At 59.3% G+C, this 16524-nt stretch overlaps 2 protein-coding genes across 5 annotated transcripts in view; both read right to left on the bottom strand.

Moving 5' to 3' along the window:
* Positions 1-996: 996 nt before the first annotated feature.
* Positions 997-10846, bottom strand: LOC306660430 (uncharacterized protein C13orf46). 3 transcript variants are annotated; one of them, XM_079138664.1, is made up of 9 exons: positions 10318-10846; positions 8370-8421; positions 7087-7255; positions 6952-6999; positions 6043-6090; positions 4033-4100; positions 2274-2352; positions 2037-2184; positions 997-1118 (listed from the first exon to the last, which is right to left on the bottom strand). In XM_079138664.1, the coding sequence occupies exons 1-8, from the start codon at positions 10613-10615 to the stop codon at positions 2149-2151; spliced, it is 798 nt and encodes a 265-aa protein (XP_078994790.1). In that variant the 5' UTR covers positions 10616-10846; the 3' UTR covers positions 997-1118; positions 2037-2148. The 3 variants fall into 3 exon arrangements, with proteins under 3 accessions (XP_078994790.1, XP_078994789.1, XP_078994788.1); XM_079138663.1 differs by having other exon boundaries at positions 2037-2207; positions 10318-10845; XM_079138662.1 differs by having other exon boundaries at positions 2037-2352.
* Positions 10847-12891: 2045 nt separating this feature from the next.
* RASA3 (RAS p21 protein activator 3) overlaps positions 12892-16524 on the bottom strand; it is a 75887-nt gene continuing 72254 nt past the window's right edge. The window contains exons 23-24 of one of the 2 annotated variants that reach the window (XM_079137427.1): positions 15469-15652; positions 12892-14183 (exon numbers count right to left, since the gene is read on the bottom strand). In XM_079137427.1, coding sequence (XP_078993553.1) covers positions 14108-14183; positions 15469-15652 — 260 coding nt within the window. In that variant the 3' untranslated portion in view covers positions 12892-14107. Of the gene's footprint in view, positions 14184-15468; positions 16014-16524 lie in introns of those variants that run through there. The other variant, XM_079137428.1, reaches the window with a different exon arrangement.

A 16524-nucleotide genomic window follows, 5' to 3' on the forward strand; every position in this document is an offset into this window, starting at 1 on the left:
CCGCCTGATTACTCCTGTGGGGACAGAGGAAGGCCTCTCTTCTTGAGGACAAGGTTTCTTTGGTTTGATCCTGTGCCTCTTTGGTTGAGGACAGGGCCTCCCTCCTTTGGGACAGGAGTCACCCTGTCAGTGGCTTGGATGAGCTGACCTACGGGACACGGAAGCCAACACTGGTGCTCCTGATCTTGAATGTTTGGAGTTTCCCTGGCGAGGGTAAATGCCCACCATGTGGCCCAGTTGTGGGCAGGTCCTCTGAGGACTGTGCTGGCTGAGGGCCACTCTGCTTTGGTGACTGGGAGTGGGCTGCACAGCCCCGTGGAGGTCTGCCCACTGCCCAGCGGCCTGCCTGCCCTCCCTCAGCCCCTCGGCTTTCTCTAGCGTGACACGGGTCCCTTTCCTATTAATCCCTCCGGCGTTTGTTAGCCCACACTGGATGAGTGAATCCAGCAGTCCTGGGCAGCTGGCCCCTGCCCTCCACAGGACGCTCTCCTGCCCTTCAGAGGGCCCCACAGTAGGCTAAGCCCCAGGTGTCCTGAGATTGGCCCACAGTGCAGGGAAAGACCCCGAGACACAGCCTGATCACCCTTCCAGGGGCTTCCGCAGCCCAGCAGCCTTTCTGTCCCTGCCCCCAGGGTGTCCCCATGCTGAGTTCTGAGTCCCAGGGGAGCCTCAGGTGTGGGGAGGAGGGGGCAGGAGGTTCCTGTCCCCAGTGTGTCCCTTTGGACGTGTCTCCAGGTGACCTCCGGCAACTCCCATCCCAGAGAGAAGACCCTCTGCCCTGCAGGGCCCTGCCCAGCCTGGCCCGCAGACCCCTGTTCTCCCCTGGCCCTTTGTGTCCCCACGTCCCTGGGGACAGGCACTGGGGGGCTGATGTCCTTCTTTGAGGGTTTTGCTTCTGCTTCTTGCTTTGTGCAAGGCACGTGGGGATTTGCTTTGGGCGCCGCAGTGAAGCTCAGGCAGAGCCTGGCCCCATTGGGCTCGATGCGGAATCGTAACTGAGCTCCAGCAACCAGGTACATCCTGGCCATCCTTTAATGAATAAGCCGTGGAGGAGTGTGAATTCTGTGGTGGCGTCGAGTCCAGTGCAGCCGCAGCTCTTGGATGGTGGTTTCCTAGGACTGAAAACGGAGCAGTGTGGGAAGCAGGCCACCAGAGGGCGCCATGGCCAGCCCACCGCAGCCACCGCTCCTGAGGTCTCCTGATGCAGACCCATGGGCTCGCTGCAGGGAGGTGGCGGGAAAAACTGATGAGGACCAGCAGCAGTCACAAGCCCGGCAGCAGGCTGCCCTTCCATCGCACCAAACACCCTGTCCTGGCTGCCGGGAGGGCCTCGCCTTCACCCCCTCAGCCAAGAAGCCAACCCCGGGCTGTGGGGGCCCGCTTGGGTGTGAATACTCTGGAAGGGCCCGGCACCACCCCCTAGGGGCTGCTCATGACACAGTGAGGGACCACACTTCCCGCTGCTCACAGGCCCCACAGTCTCAAGAGAGGGCTACTTGGGAGCCTGGTCACTAGCAATAAAGGTCACTTTTCCAGAGGACTTGACTGGTTTCAGAAACTCTGTGTGGCTAAGTCAGGACTGTGGAGGGCTGTGCTCCTCGGGCTGCAGAGACCCCGCAAGACCTACTCGGCTTGTCTGGACCTGGAGCTGGGATCCAGGAACCTCCCTGAGCACAGAGCCTCCCGGAGCCACCTCATTCCTGCAGATTAAACTCGTGCCTCTGGTGGCAACCGATGAGACAGGAAAGCTGGGGACGGGCACCCTGAGCCGCTGCCTGAGGGCAGGGCCACCTCTGCTCCACCGAGCTGGGAGCACACAGCGCCCAGCGAAGCACTGGGATCTAGGTCCCGGAGACCTCAGAGGAGGGGAGTCCAGCTGCTGGGCACCTCCCGGCTGCAGGGCCTTCTGCGCCATCACCCAGGCCTGGCAGTTCTGGGCATGATTGGCTGCCGTCCCTGGCCACACGGCCTGTGGGGCTGAGCCGCACTCCTGCCCTCCGCTGCACACCTCCCTGGGAAGTGAGCCCATCACTCACTCTGTCTGGTGGAAGGTGACATCACGCCCCAGGGGCCAGGATGTGGCCCGGAGGTCCTCAGGCTGCACTCTCAGGTTGGTCGGGGTCTCTGGCATCCTAGCATTACCCGCCCTCATTGCTTCAGCTCTGGCCAATCCCGAGAGACTCCCTGGGCACCTGGTCAGAGGGGACCTGGGCGGGCACAGGAGGTGTGACCACCCGTGCTCTCCCACCCGCCCCGCCCCGGGCGCTGAGTACCTTCTCCAGGGTGGCGGTGCACCCCTTCGCCTTCCTCTTGGTGGGGTATGGGATACAGCACACCCAGCTGGTCCTGGTCCTGGAGGCCAAAAGTGGGGTGGTGTGGTGCCTGCCTGGCCTGCAGGCACCTGTGGTGCCCCGCCTGCTGCCCACCCTCCCAGGCAGCTAGCCACCTTGAGCTGTGCAGAATCCAACAGGGCCAGTCTCCTACCCTGTCCTTCAGCGGGCCCCAGGTCTCCCATTCTCTGGCCAGAGGGAAGCTTAAATAGGAGAGATCGGTGACGGAGCTAAGCCTGCCCAGGGGCCCCAAAACCAGGTGCCAGGTGTGAGCCACTTGCAGCAGGTGGCCAGCATTTTCCCTGCAGGGACCTCTTTCCCTTCGCAGGGACCCTGGGCCCAGGGCCAAACACACGGAGGTTTGATCCTATCGTCTCAGGAGGGGTAGGGTGTAGGTAGTTGCGAGAGAGGTGTGGAAAGGTGAGCCACACCCAGTGTCTGTCCAGGTCAGCCTGGGGGACTCCCTGCCAGCTCTGGAATCTAGCCCCAGACTCTGGTCCTGTCACTTGGCCTCCCCGCTGGGCGGATTCTCTGGGGTAGTCCCAAGATCTGATTGTCCAGAAAAAAAGGTCTCCAAGACGAGTGCACTGTGGTCAAATTCATCACCAAGAAATGCTGGGAAACGTAACCTCCAGCTGAAGAAGGCCCAGCAGATGAAAGCCCAGGCTGGGACTTGACAAGAGCCCTGGTGTCTCGTAAGAACCGGTGTGGCCTGGCCATGCTGGAGGAGGCCAGAGACCAGGGGACTTCCTCGCAAGGATGCAGTGGAGCCTGCTCAGAGCTCCCTCCACGAGAAGCAAAAGCCTGAAGCAGGGCTGACAAGTGATCCTCCAGTGGCCCGCCAAGCAGAGGGCTGCCCGACACTGGCCATGCCTGAAGTGCCAGCAGAGCCGCACACTTGGGGCCCACCCTCCAGAGGGCACTGGCCGCACCGGGGGTCCAGCTCTGCTCTGGACATGAAGTCCAAGGCATGTGCCCAAGGCGTCCTGTCTCTAAGAGGGGGACTTGGGTGTCCAAACTCCTTCTCACAGGGAGTTTCCACTGCACGCCAGTTAATCAAAGATCAGACCCCACTTCCACGCACATGGTGATGTTTCTCTGAAATATGAAGGATGGGCCCAAACACCAGCACAGCTGTCTGTGCAGGGAGGGGATCTGGAGCCCCACTCGTCTCTTTGCTGCTTGAGTAAGACGACAAGATCCACCGGGCCCTCCCGTGGGCCAGACAAGTGTGTCGCTGACTCCCAGCCTGCTCTACGGCCAGGGCACAGGGCCTCAGCAACTGCCACAGTGTCCACAGTGACCAGAGGCATCCTCAGCACCAGCATGTCCTCCGTCCCAGGAGGCCTGAGCCATCTGGGAGGGTCCAGCCCTCCCATGACAGCAGCCCCCAGGGCCTAGGTACGGCCCTCTGTAGGAAAAACCCAAGCTGGAGATGCTGTGCTGTCCCCTCCAGGCTCCTTCCCCCTCCCTGTCTCCTTCCTGGCCATTTGCCAGCTGGTAGGGTTAGGAGACGGTCTCTTTGTGGGGTGAGGTGGGCTCATGGCCTGCTGCTCGCCCCTCAGCCCCTTCAGCTGCTGATGGGGAAGGTGGTGATTGATGGGGGTGACGGTGAAGGCTTGACCTCTGCATGTGCCCACATGAGGGGTACTGGGGGTCCGCTCTGCCCTGCAGAGAGGACAAGCCCGCAGGCCTCACTCACTCGTCTTCTGACAAATCTCCTATGTCCATCTCGCCCCACTTCTCTTCTCTCACAGCACAGGTGGCCACCTGTGGAGGAGGCAGTAGGTTCAGAGGACGGGGTATTGCCTGAGGGGCCTACCAAAGAATAGGCCAGAGGCAGAGATGGGGCACAGGAGCCATGGCCCGAACACCCTCCCGCCAGACAGGGCTCGTGAAGCAGGAATTCCCAGCTGAAGGTCTTGGCAGGAGCCCTATCCTCAAGGTGGGCCACCATGTTCTGACAGGGATCTGGCCAGTTGGTGCAACTCTGCTTGTGGCTGGCCCTCCTGGAGTCCTTGGAACTCAGAGTCCTCCAAGTAGCCCAGTGGGAACTTAATAACAAGCTCTTTCCACAGTAGGGTGTGATCTGCGAGGGAAGGAGCAGCGTGGAGAACTTGGACTTTCTAAGAGAGCTTCAAGAGACTCACAAAAAGGTGACTATGGGCCACAGCAAGGAATCCGAGTGCGAGACCCCAGACACTCTTGTTGGAAGACCCTAGACAAGTCTGTGTCGATTTGTCTTTATAGTGATAGTGGTGGTGAGATGACGTCGAGAGTGGGGTGGCCGTGCTGGTGCTGATGTGATGATGTTGATGATGTGATGATGTCGAGTGGGGTGACTGTGATGGCGGTGGTGCTGCTGATGGTGGGGAAGGTGGTGATGGTGATGGTGGTGACAGTGGTGGTGCTGATGCTAATGGTGACAATGGGGTAGCTGTGTTGGTGGTGGTGCTGCTGCTGATGGGGAAGGTGGTGATTGATGGGGGTGACGGTGGTGGTAGTGATGTGGATCATGTGATGGTGATGGTGACAGTGGTTATCAGGATGTGGTGATGATGATCATATGATGGTGACAGTAATGACAATGGTGATAGTGGGATGATGCAGTGATGCCAGTTGTAGTGATAGTGATGTGGTGACGGTAATGTGGTGGTGGTGGTGACAGTAATGTGGTGGCGGTGGTGATGGTAATGTGGTGACGGTGGTGACGGTAGTGATGGTGACAGTGGTGATGGTAATGTGTGACAGTGGTGACGGTAATGTGTGATGGTGGTGACGGTAATGTGATGGTGGTGATGGTAATGTGGTGACAGTGGTGACGGTAATGTGGTGACGGTGGTGACGGTAATGTGACGGTGGTGACGGTAGTGATGGTGACAGTGGTGACAGTAATGTGGTGACAGTGGTGACGGTAATGTGGTGACGATGGTGATGGTAATGTGGTGACGTGGTAATGGTAATGTGTGATGGTGGTGACGGTAATGTGGTGATGGTGGTGACGATAATGTGGTGACGGTGGTGACGGTAATGTGGTGGCGGTGGTGACGGTAATGTGGTGGCAGTGGTGATGGTAATGTGTGACGGTGGTGATGGTAATGTGGTGGCGGTGGTGATGGTAATGTGGTGGCGGTGGTGATGGTGACGGTGGTGATGGTAATGTGGTGGCAGTGGTGATGGTGGTGGTGTTAATGGGGATAAGAGTGATGCTGATGATGGTGATAATGGTGCTGGAAATGATAATGTCAATGGTTGTGATAGTCTTGATGGTGACAATGGCTTTCTAGGTATGGTGCACTCTTCTGAGTTCTCTACAAACCTTAGTGTGCTGCTACAATTCCCTTTCTGCAGAGGAGATAACTGAGGCACAGGAGGTAGTTCGAGTCCAAATCTCTAGGCTTTACCCTTTCTACTACTCTGTATGATCCCACAGGGGTTTCAGAGCCTATGGGCTGCCCAGGCCCTAGAACATGGCAACAGAGTGTATGGGAGTGGGGGTAAGGGACAGTGAGGAAGGGGCGAGGTGCCCTCCAAGGCCAGTCCTCATCACCACAGAGTGTCCATGGAGCTGCTGGTCCTGGGCCTCTGCCTCACTCTTCTGAACATGCCTGCTATGGGCAAGTCCCCCAAACCTGCCCAGCCCAGCCTGGGTAGTGCAGGCATTCTCCCGGTGGGTGGCTGGGTTTTCTTGTCTAAGGCACTTTGTCTGTACCTCCTCGGCATGATCTCCCAGGTCAATCTCCACGAATGCAGATGGTTTCTGTGGGTGGAAACCACAGAGATGGGTTGATCTGGGAGGAAAGCAGAGTTCCTGGGAGGGGCTGAAGTCTCCTGGCCTTGGAGCAGCCAGGCAGGCCTGGGCAGTGAGCCACCAGGCTCACCAGATGCTGGTGATGCTCAGGATGGGAGTTCCTGTGAAGCTGGTTGGAGAGCTGATGGTAGGTGGCCATGAGGTATCTGTGGGGCCAACTTGGGCAGGGGAGTGAGAGGGAGGAATATGGCCTTCTCACCCACTCGACTCACCTCCCATCAGGTACCTGAGACCTCAAAGGGTCTCCCACACCTTTACCCTCTGAGCACCAGGGCCTCTGGGCAGTGGCAATGCTCAGCTAGGATTCTGCCTCCACAGACTCAGGTAAGACTCACCCTGGGGTGCAGTAGCCCTGCAGTTCAGCCTGTGGCTTCCCCAGGGCCTCCATCTAGGCACCCTGGCTGGCTCATAATCACACCAAGGGTGGTGTGTTGTAAGATCCTGGTAAACAACATGTCAACCCTCTCCATAACCTGGAGAAGGAGTCTGGGAAGAAGACTAGAATCCACCCTCCTATATCAATTGTCAGCGATGCACCAGGGCAGGGGTCTCTGGGCTTGTTTTCCTAGGCCAAGTTCGGCTCCTCTCAGGACCCAACTCCATTAGTGACTACACTGTTTGGCATGCTGGACAAGGATGCCCCTGGCATAATGGAGTGAGGCAGAGCTTGACCCCAGGCCTCTTTGGGAGAAGGGGAGGGTCTGGTGCAGCTCTAGAGCACGGATCCTGCTGAGTTGCCCCCAGACCACCAGTCTTGCAGTGTGCCTATAGTAGAACAGGCTTGCTCCTGTCACCAAAGAAAGCTCTTGCCTCTTTTTCCAGAAGGCTGTTCAGTTTCATGGACTCCAGCTTTTGTTCCTGAAAACCCAAAGATGACACGCAGCAGGTTGATACGGGGACCCCCCTGCTAGAGGACAGAGTGCCCAGGCACCCGGCAGGGCCCACCTCAGCCTCCAGGGCGCAGCTGCCTGCACATGCCCCTGCCTGCTCCTCCTTGGTGCTGGCCTCAGAGTCGCTCTTCTCAACCTCAGACTCTGTCTTCCCACACTCCTGGTCCAGGCCTCCCAGGGCATCCTGAGTCTTCTCCTTCCTGTCTTCCTCCGGGTTCACCTGACTGCGAGGAAGGGAACAAGCGTGGAAAAGGTGTCATGGGATGGGGGACTGACCTGCCCTCACCTTGGGCTCCTTCTGCCAGTGCTGGGTAACAGGCACCCAGGCAGGGCACGTCTGTGAGGGGCAGATGGGCAGAGGGTCTGAATGTGATGCTCCCTCCTAGCATGGAAAGCCAGCCTAACCTGGCCCCTCTGATGACTCCTCTTGTCTAGAGACACCCTGAGTGACCGGTCTCCAGCGGGCAATAACTTATTTACAGCTAACTGGGCTTATTGAGAAGGCAGGTCCCACCTGCTCAGAGGAGCAAAATGTGGTGTGGGAGGTGGCCACCATCTGCAGCTGCATGGCCAGGCTGAGTAGCTGTACAGACAGTGGGCCGGGTTGGGTCTGTGCCTGTCACCCACACCACCTGGTGACCCTCCCTGCAGCATTTTGTTGGTGTGGCCAGGTCAAGAGGAACGCAGGGCGAAGGAATGGGGCTTGGCCAGCATTGGGGTGGGGAAATGTGGATGGTGCTGGCTCTTGACCTGGTCAATGGCAGACATTTCACTGTACCACCAAGAGGACGTGGACCTGCCTTAGTCCTGCCCTCAGCTAGGCAGGAAGTGTGCTCAGGCCTGTCCCTCAGGCCCACTGCTGTCCATCTGCACCTGTGGCTGACCACCCTGGTCTTCACAAGGGAGCCGCACAAAGGCAGCCAGGCCACTCCTGGTCCATGGTGGTGAGTTGGACTTTGGTATCTGAGAGAAACTCTTGGGCGCATCAGTGACAGAAGTCTCCTAGATGGTGGGACGGGTGGGTGGAGGAGGGCAGTGCTGTGCTTGGTAAGACGTTCGTTGGGGGCGGCTGCCTCCCGTGAAGCCATCTGGGCGTGCTCGTACCCCACCAGAGGAGGCCTCCTTGGGCCCAGCTCCTCCTTTCCAGGGTGGTGTGTGGGGTTGTTTGCTCTGACACCGTGAGGCCAGGGCCAACCGGACTGGGCTGTGAGTCCCAATAAATGCGAGTCCTCAAAGTCCCCGCTGCCAGCCCTTGGTGGGTCTCCTCAGGATGATGGCCCCCGTGGGTCCCTCCCAAGCCGGGCCCTGGGGGAGTCTGTTCTTGAGCCCCCTGCTTACCAGATGGTGTCATCTGCATCCCTCCTTGGGTCTTGCCCCTGGTCTTCAGACTCTGAGAAGCAAGGACAGATTTGGTCAGCACCATTGGCACGAGGCACAGGCTGCTAAGCCTGGTCTGCTGCAGCCCAGGGGCTTGCCACCTGCGGGCACCGTCCTAGCCTGCAGCTCCTTCCAGAGTGTGTCAGGACCTGGCAGCAGGTGAAAGTGGCTACCATGAGTTCCTTGCCTCAGCCTCCTTGGCCCTTGCCCAGGACACTACCCTGCTCCCCTCTCCTGCTGCTCTAGCCTTGTATGCCTGGCTTGGAGCTGGGAGCCTGTCTCGTCTACAGAGGGGGCCCATCCCGCTCTGTGCTCTGTGGGACTCAGGTGCCTCACAGTGAGTGTCTGAGGCCCTGGGGTTTTGACATCCCCCTGTCCCAGGAGCAGGTGGTGAGGAGAGGGTCCCCTGCCCAGGCTTCCTTTGCAGAGAGAGATGGGGAGGAGGGATGATCTGTCCAGGAAAGCCCTCTGGTCACTGATTCGGCCCCTCTGCCAGATGGTCTTAGCAGTCCTCTCTCCTGGGGCAGGGAACAGGAGAACCCTGATTTGCCTGAAGTGGAGGGGATGCTTTTAGCCTCCTGGTGACTCTGGGAGGTTGGGCCTGCTCACCTGCCAATGCCCTGAGCTCAGTTTCCTGGCATGCACACGCAGATGTGCAAGCACTTTAGGGAGGAGGCAGGTTAGGGTTAGGGTTGGGGACTGGGCTTTCAGGTGAGCCTTGGGTCTGATCTCAGGTGGGCTCTTCAGTCTGCAGGGCTTCTCCTGTCCTGTGTGACAGGGCCCCAGCCAAGTCTGGGTGCTGTGGCTCTGCTCCTGGCTGCAGCTCTTCTTCCTGCAAACCCTCAGGAGCCAAATGGCAACCCAGGAAATTCCTACATATTCGTTTTCTTTTGAACTGAGGATTGAACACTGGGGTGCTCTACCAATGAGCTACACCCCAAGCCCTTTCTAGTTTTTATTTTGGGTCTCACTGAGTTTTCCAAGCTGGCCTTGAACATGTGATGCTTCTGCCTGAGCCGTCTGGGTGGCTAGGATTACAGGCATTTGCCACCCCCACTGTGGCCCAGGAATTCCAAAGCTTTAAACAATGGTTCTGATGAAAGGGCAGCCAGAGCCTGGGGCTGGGGGCTGCCCTGTCCTGGAGGGCTTCCTGCAGGGCCTGGCCAGTGGGCAAGCCCTAAGCCTGCCACTGGCATAATGGGCGGGGAGACCTGCTGATGGAGGGCATCTTTGCTAGATGCCCCATCCACCTTGCCTGTCCTCCAAGCCATGCTCCAAAGAGACCAGGCAACCTACCACCTGCTTCTGCCTGGGGGGCTCACCCCTCCTGCGCAGCACACCCAGCCTCAGGCTGGGTCCTCTGTCATCTGTTCCAGGGCTGCTGCTTGAGGTCACTGAGGACAAGACCTGGGTGCCACCCTGTCTCGCCAGCCTGTGGATGGCCTGCCAAAGCAGGTGAGGAAAACCTGCCCGGGCGGAGGGGTCACTCTGCTGCTCTTGAGCTTAGTGTTGGATCCTGGTGGTTCTTGGCTGTCTCTCAGGGAGTCAAGGCCCGTCCAGCCCTGTGTCAGCCTCAGGTGAGAGGCCCCCAGTGACTCCACCCCTCACTTTCTCTCGGATTTAAAATTAACCACTGGAAAACCTCCAGAGGCCTCAGCCCCTGAGCACACGTCTGCGTGCATGCGTGCGTGCGTGCGTGTAGCTGTCCCCGGGGTTTCCCTCCTCCGCTTGCCGAAGTGCGAAGTGCGTCTGCAAGGAGTCAGTGGAGGCGGCTTGCACGGCTCCAGGCAGCCTAGAACTGGAAAGCACCGGCCTTCCCAGGGACGGGCTGGGGAGGGTGTCTCCAGGCCCCACCCCTTCCTGAGCTTCCGCCGGCAGCCCTGGGTCCCGCAGCGGGAGCCCCTCCTACCCGGCCCCCTGCGCAGCTTCCTGATGCGGCTCGGGGGGTCCCCCTTCTGGTGCAAGCCGCCCATGCTCCGGCTTCTCTGGAGCTCGGCCCCATCGCTGGCTGCCTTGAGATGTCCAGGGGCCACTCCCGAGGTCAGGGCCCCGGGGCCCGGCCGGTGCCTCCTGTGGGTGGCGGGATCCTTCTCCATTCTGCCCGCGGGAGGAGGGAGCTGTGCCTGCACAGCCTCACACTGAGGGCATTGCTGCCCCTCTCCCTGTCGTCTTCTCCAGGGAGTAGCCAGAGTGGGGGCTGTTGCCATGGAGCTGCTGTGACGTCACTGCGGGTCAGAGGTCAAGGGTTCACAGGCCCAGCCCAGAGCAGCCTTCCCTACGGGCCGGGTTTGAGCAGGGCTAGGCTGCCTGGGCTTCTCCCCCAGAGGCGGACAGGTGTTAGAAACACGCCTTCCGGCAGGAACTTGGGGCAGCCAGACTCGGGAAGGGGAAGGAGTGCCCAGAGGCAGGGCCCCGGGATCCCGGCCGGCCGGCCGGCTGTGGAGAGTCTCCCAGGGCCCACTCTGGGAGTGGATTGGAATCGTGCTGACGTGCAAACCAGTCTGCTAGCCCGTGGCCCAGCACAGCGTGCATCCCTCAGCCCTGCCGGCTGAGGCCCGGGGCCAGCGGTCAGGGGCTGCCACCTCAGAGGCCTCCCTCACTCACAGACACCGTCTTCTCCCTGTGTCTGCACGTGGCTATCCCTTTCTGTGTCTCTGTCTGGATTTCTTCTTTTTTGTTCTTTTCTTTTATTTTTTTTTGTACTTGGGATTGAACCCAGGGCACTTAACCACTGAGCCACATCCCCAGGCCTTTTAAAAAAATATTTATTTTATTTAGAGACAGGGTCTTGCTGAGTTGCTTAGGGTCTACTAAGTTGCTGGGCTGGCTTTGAACTGTGATCCTCCTGCCTCAGCCTCTGGAGCCACTGGGATCACAGGTGTGATCCCACACCTGGCCTGACCTCTTCTCTCAGGACTCCAGCAGGCTGGAGGAGGCCCATCCCAACACCCCACATCCCTGATTGCCTGCGCAAGGGCCTCTTTCACATACAGCCTTGTTCTACGGTTCTGGGTGTGGGGTCTTCACACGTGACTTTGGGGGCACAGCTCAGCCCAGCACAGCCTACCAGGAGATGCCTGCTGCTCTGGTCCAGCCGGCCATCATCAGAGACCTCAGCACAGAGCAGGAAAGGGGAGCAAAACTGACCTCTGCCCCCAGGGCTGGGTGGGGCTGAGGATTCCCAGGAAGGTATGGGCATCAGCAGAGGGGGTCTTTCCTACCAGGCTGGAGACAGTGAGGTGGTGGCATAGTGCACACACAGTGGGCAGCAGCAGGAAGACCAGGTAGCTGGACCAGGTCTGCGTGGGACTACTGTCCTCTGGGGCCATTGCTGGGGGCCTCCTCTTCTCCTTGGGGAGGAGAAGGGGTGGTCAGAACACGCTCCCTATACTGCTGGCTTTTAAAAGAGCCTTTGGCTCAATATGACCCTTCTGCCAAAGGGGCTTGCTTGGGGGGTCTGTTCTGCACCCTCGGGGCTAGCTGAAGCACACACCTCCTGACCACCAGCTTGCCCGGGACCGGGCAAGGGCACCCAGGGAGAAGCTTGGGTCTTCCTGGGGCAGCCCACAGCCTCTTGCATCCCAGAGGCTGCAGGTCACTGGCTGAGGCCGATGAGCAAGAGGAGTGAGTGGAATGACCAGGGTCTCCTCCGAGAGACATGGGGGCCCTCAAGGCCTGCTTCCCAGGGGCCGGGTCCTATTGCCTTCCATCTCCTCCCTCCACGACCTGCCTCCTGCCTCCGTGTTCCCTCACAGGCTGACTCTGACTTGACACACCCCAGGTGAACCAGGTCCTCCGGCCCTGTGCTGCCTGAGCCCTGCCCTGGACACATCAGGGCTGACACACCTTCCTCCCCCAACTCCACACCCTCCTGTGGATGGAGGAGGCTGACCAGGGACCACCCCAGCCTCAGCCCTTCATGCCACAATCCTCAGCTACAGGATGACCCCCAAGAAATGTCTGACTTGGGTTCCCAGAACAAAACCCCAAACTTTCCTCCTAATGGAGTCAACGTACAATGGAAGAAAAATCAAATGGAGAAAGGAAAGGAATAAAGAAATTAAAGCTATACAGGCTGTCCCTGGCCCCAGCATGGGGTCTTTGCCCAGAGCCTCCCTTTTGAGCCTTTCCTGGCCCCAGGAGGGACAGCAGCACAGCAGACAGCAGCTCTGTGCACCCCACGGAGTACCCATCCCTCCACACCCAGCGCTGTGAGCTCAGCTCCAGCACCTTTGGAGACGTTGGCTGCTGCTGTGCAGACTGCTCTCCCCTCACCTAGGTGCCTCCAGCTATGGGAAGGTCCAAGTGCCTGGACCACACCCCTCCTGAGGGCACCAGAGGGCCAGGCCCCACCCAGAGCCCCACAGGTGAGCGTCAGCTGCTGGAGGGATGCCGCCTATCATCGGGCCCTCCGCACCTGCCACCCTCCCCACATGGTGCAGTCACCAGTGGGCTCCTCTGGAAAACCAGGTCAGTCCTCAGAAAGAATAAAACCTCTGTTTTAATTGGCCAGTAAAATACATTGCAAATCATTAGTATTTTATAAACAGAAACATTGTTACAAATCCCTGTTAAAAATCACAGCCTGAGAGCGTGTCCAGAGTTTATTTTTTACACTTTCCTTCACTACTTCTGTGAAAAGAAATAATATGGCCATCTGTCCCCAGATGAAGTGTCTGGACAAGGACAGTCCACGTGAACCTCAGTGCTTTCCAAGCACCTCCTGCCACAGCCCAGGAGGGCTGGGAGCAAGGGTCTGCAGCAGCAGTGTGCCCTCAAGCTGGAGGTCCACCTTCTTGCCTCAGACCCTCCTGACCCAGGACAGCAGCTCCCGGCAGACCTGCCAGCCTCGACCGCAGCAGCATTCCCTGGGGAAACCTTCAGGCAGCCGGGACCACACTTCCTGGCTGTCTGCCTCTGCAGAAACCTCTTAAGAAGTTGTAGGTTTCAATATTCTGTTACCTTACATCAAAGGGCTAATTAAAAATGATCCTTAAAAAAACATTAAGAAAAACGGCTTGAAAAACGCACATTTCAAAAATCTTCCCCAAACCTCCCGATGGGGTGGCAAGCAAGTGGATTCTGTTCCAAGCACAGACCCACAGTAGAGTAGGCTGTGCTCTGACTTGGGGTTGGGCTGTCAGCCGGAGAAGACTGGATCTCGCCCTTCCCTCCCTGGGCTCTGCAGAAGGACCCAGGCCCCCAAAGCCAAGGTACCCTCAGACGGGGATTCCAGCCACAGAACTGGCCCTTTGGCCAGGAGCAGAGCCAGCGCCAGGAACAGAGAGGCCTCTGTTGTGGTCGTGGGGACAGCAGGAGCAACACTTTCCCGTCTGCAGTGGTGCAGCAGAACAGCCAGGGCCAGGCCAGAGGAGGGATAGGATGGCCACTGGGCAGTCCACATTCCAAACCATTCGTCTGACCCCTGCACCTCCACAGAACAAAGGGAACTAGAAGACAAGTGACCACACAATCCAGAGGCGGGTCAGACCACCCACCACAGGCAGGCAAGGAAAGCATGTGGCAAGAGTTCTGCAGGGGGATGTGAGGTGCCTTGGCAGCCAGGACTGGTCCTGTGGAAGCTGATGGGCCGCGGAGGGCTCCACCTGCCAGCTCTGTCCACTCTGCTCCCCTCTGTCCTCAGGGCCGTGGGTGACCTGGTGCAGAGCTTGGCACCTGTCTGGAACACTGCACAGACTTCAAATGGAATGGGTGGAGACCTCAGATTGCTGTCGGATATAGCTCTGGAAACTCTTGTCTCCAATGGGATGCTCCCTGGAAGAGGGGGAGAGAGGATGAGGCTCCACCCCAGGTGCTCCCTGGAACAGGTGGGGGAGGAGGATGAGGCTCCACCCCAGGTGCTCCCTGGAATGGGTGAGGGGGAGGAGGAGGTTCCATGAATAGGAGGCTCCCCACTCCTCTGGGTGCTTCCTGGAAGGGGCAAAGATGAGGCTATGACCACTGAGTGCCCCTGGAAGAGGTGGGGGGAAATGATGCTCCACCCCACTCCTTGGGGTGCTCCCTGGAAGAGGAGGGGGAGTCTTTACCCCTGGTGCTCCCTGGAAGGGAGGCAGAGAGATGCTCATGTGTATGCAGTGTGCAGTGTGCATGCACATGTGCAAAGTTCACACACACGGCGTGCACATACTGCATGTACACACACTGGTGTGCAGCATCCCAGTGCTGCAGATCACATGTGGTGATGCATGTGGATCATGTGTAGGCTGGACACGTGTGCATGCAGTGTGTGGTCACTGTGGGGTGTGCACTGGGGAAGGCAGGGCTCTCTCTGCCTGTGGCGGCAGACTGCCTGGTGCTGGAGGGCGCTGTGTCCGACGGGGGCCACTGCCTGCCCAGGTTGACCCCCCCGAACAGGCTCCCTTCCTCGTTGCTGTCAGCCTGCTGGCTTTGGAGTGCAAGGCTGATGGGCTTCTGTTGCTAGGTAGGGAGGCCTTCAGAAGGTGGGCGTGGGCTCCTGCAGGTGTCCAGGCCTGCCACAACGCCAGGTGCCCTGGAGGTGCTTAGGCTCTGTCCAGCAGGGCACTGGAAGCCATCCCTCTTCCTTAGCCTCGCTCGGTCCTTCCCAGAACCCCAGCCTCTCTGCATGACCGGGGGCTCCCTGCAGCTCGCCCACTCTGTCCTAGGCTGTGGCTCTGTGGTGGCAGTCCCTGGGCCCCTGCTGGTGGGGATGGTCAAGACTCCCAGCAGCAGGACAGGGGCTCTTCTAGCCCTCCACCTCATTGAACTCCATCTCCCCACAACCTCCATTCTTGTGCAGAAGGGGGCATGGAAGTCCAGCTGCCTGCAGCTACACAGCCTGTCGTAGCTGGTGACTGGCCGAATGTGGTCCACCTGGCTCAGTCCTGGATCTTAGCATGCCCCACCCCACCTCCCTCACGGGACAGGAATGTGGCCACTCCAGAGCCAGCCTGTGCCTGGTGACAGGTGGCCTGGGGGATGGCAGATGGGGCAGAGACACTGGAGGCTCCCGAGGCCAGGAGACAGGCTGGGAAGACCCTGCCCTGCTGCCCAGGTGGGTGCCATCGGGAGGGGCACTCACTGGCTCCCATATCTGGTCTTCTTGAACTTGTCCCTCCGGTACTGCGCATGCTCCTGCTCCAGGGCTCCCACACCTGCAATGACCTGCTTCAGCGTCTTGTAGGTCTCCTGGGGGTCGTCAATGATGAACGTGGAGTACTCCTCCTGCTCGGGGCCGTCGTACACGGACTTGCTCCCGCAGGCCTCTGTGGGGTGGGACATCAGTGCAGATGTGGCCAGGGCCTGCGGCCACACCCATCTTTGGATGTCTGCTTAGGGCACATTTCCCAAGGCAGTCACTCCAGGAAAGGCTGGCCCCTGGCCCACTGTGTGAACATGGCACAAACATCTGTCCTGCAAGCACACTGGGCCCAGCACAGCTCAGTCAGGACTCCTGGGCTCTGGCCCAGCCTCTCCTCCTCACAGGTCTAGCTGGATAACTGGACAGTGTAAGGAGAGGACGGCTGTGGAAAAAGCCTGGTGGGTGCTAGAGGGTATGCCCGCTCTCCTGGGAGGGGTGCTGGTGAGGACACCGCAGCCACGGCCATCCCATGAGGTCTGGTGAGGCTGGAAAATGGAGCAGGACACAGAGATGGAAGTAGGCATCACCCTGAGCCCAGCCTGTCTCACTAGGACACAAATGACAACTAAGACCACCTTCTGCCCTGGACCCTGGAGCTGGTGCTGTGACCACGGTGAAACGGGGTCCTGGAGCCGACGCATGTGGGAGACACTGGCTCTCTCACGTGAGCAGCCTCCCCACCCTCCCAAAGCCCTAACAAGTGGGTATCTGTGCCACTGGGCAGATGGGCAGACAGCCTGCCCCAGGCACACCCAGGCAAGCCTGCTGTCCCCCGTGGGGGCTTTTCCACTCCTGCCACCATCGTGACAAGCCATTCTGCACTGGCCACAGTCCAGCATCCCCAGTCCACCACCAGCCCTCAGGAGAGGATGCCACCACCCTGCACTGACTCTGCAGTACTGGCTTTTACAGGCCAGCACACTTGGGGCCATGGAGACCTCACCACAGGAGGGGCTAGGAGGGGCCAGGGTCTGACTGTGGCCTGTGACAAAGGCC

The sequence above is a fragment of the Sciurus vulgaris genome (genome assembly GCF_902686455.1).
Source record: "Sciurus vulgaris genome assembly, chromosome: 4".
Lineage (NCBI taxonomy): Eukaryota > Metazoa > Chordata > Mammalia > Rodentia > Sciuridae > Sciurus > Sciurus vulgaris.

Coding starts and splice junctions, on each gene's coding strand:
- LOC306660430 (XM_079138662.1), bottom strand. CDS start 10,615: ATGGCAACAGCCCCCACTCTGGCTACTCCCTGGAGAAGACGACAGGGA. Junction 7,000..7,086: donor GCTGCGCCCTGGAGGCTGAG/GTGGGCCCTGCC, acceptor TTGGGTTTTCAG/GAACAAAAGCTGGAGTCCAT. Junction 6,091..6,951: donor ACAGCCTTCTGGAAAAAGAG/GCAAGAGCTTTC, acceptor TTCCACCCACAG/AAACCATCTGCATTCGTGGA.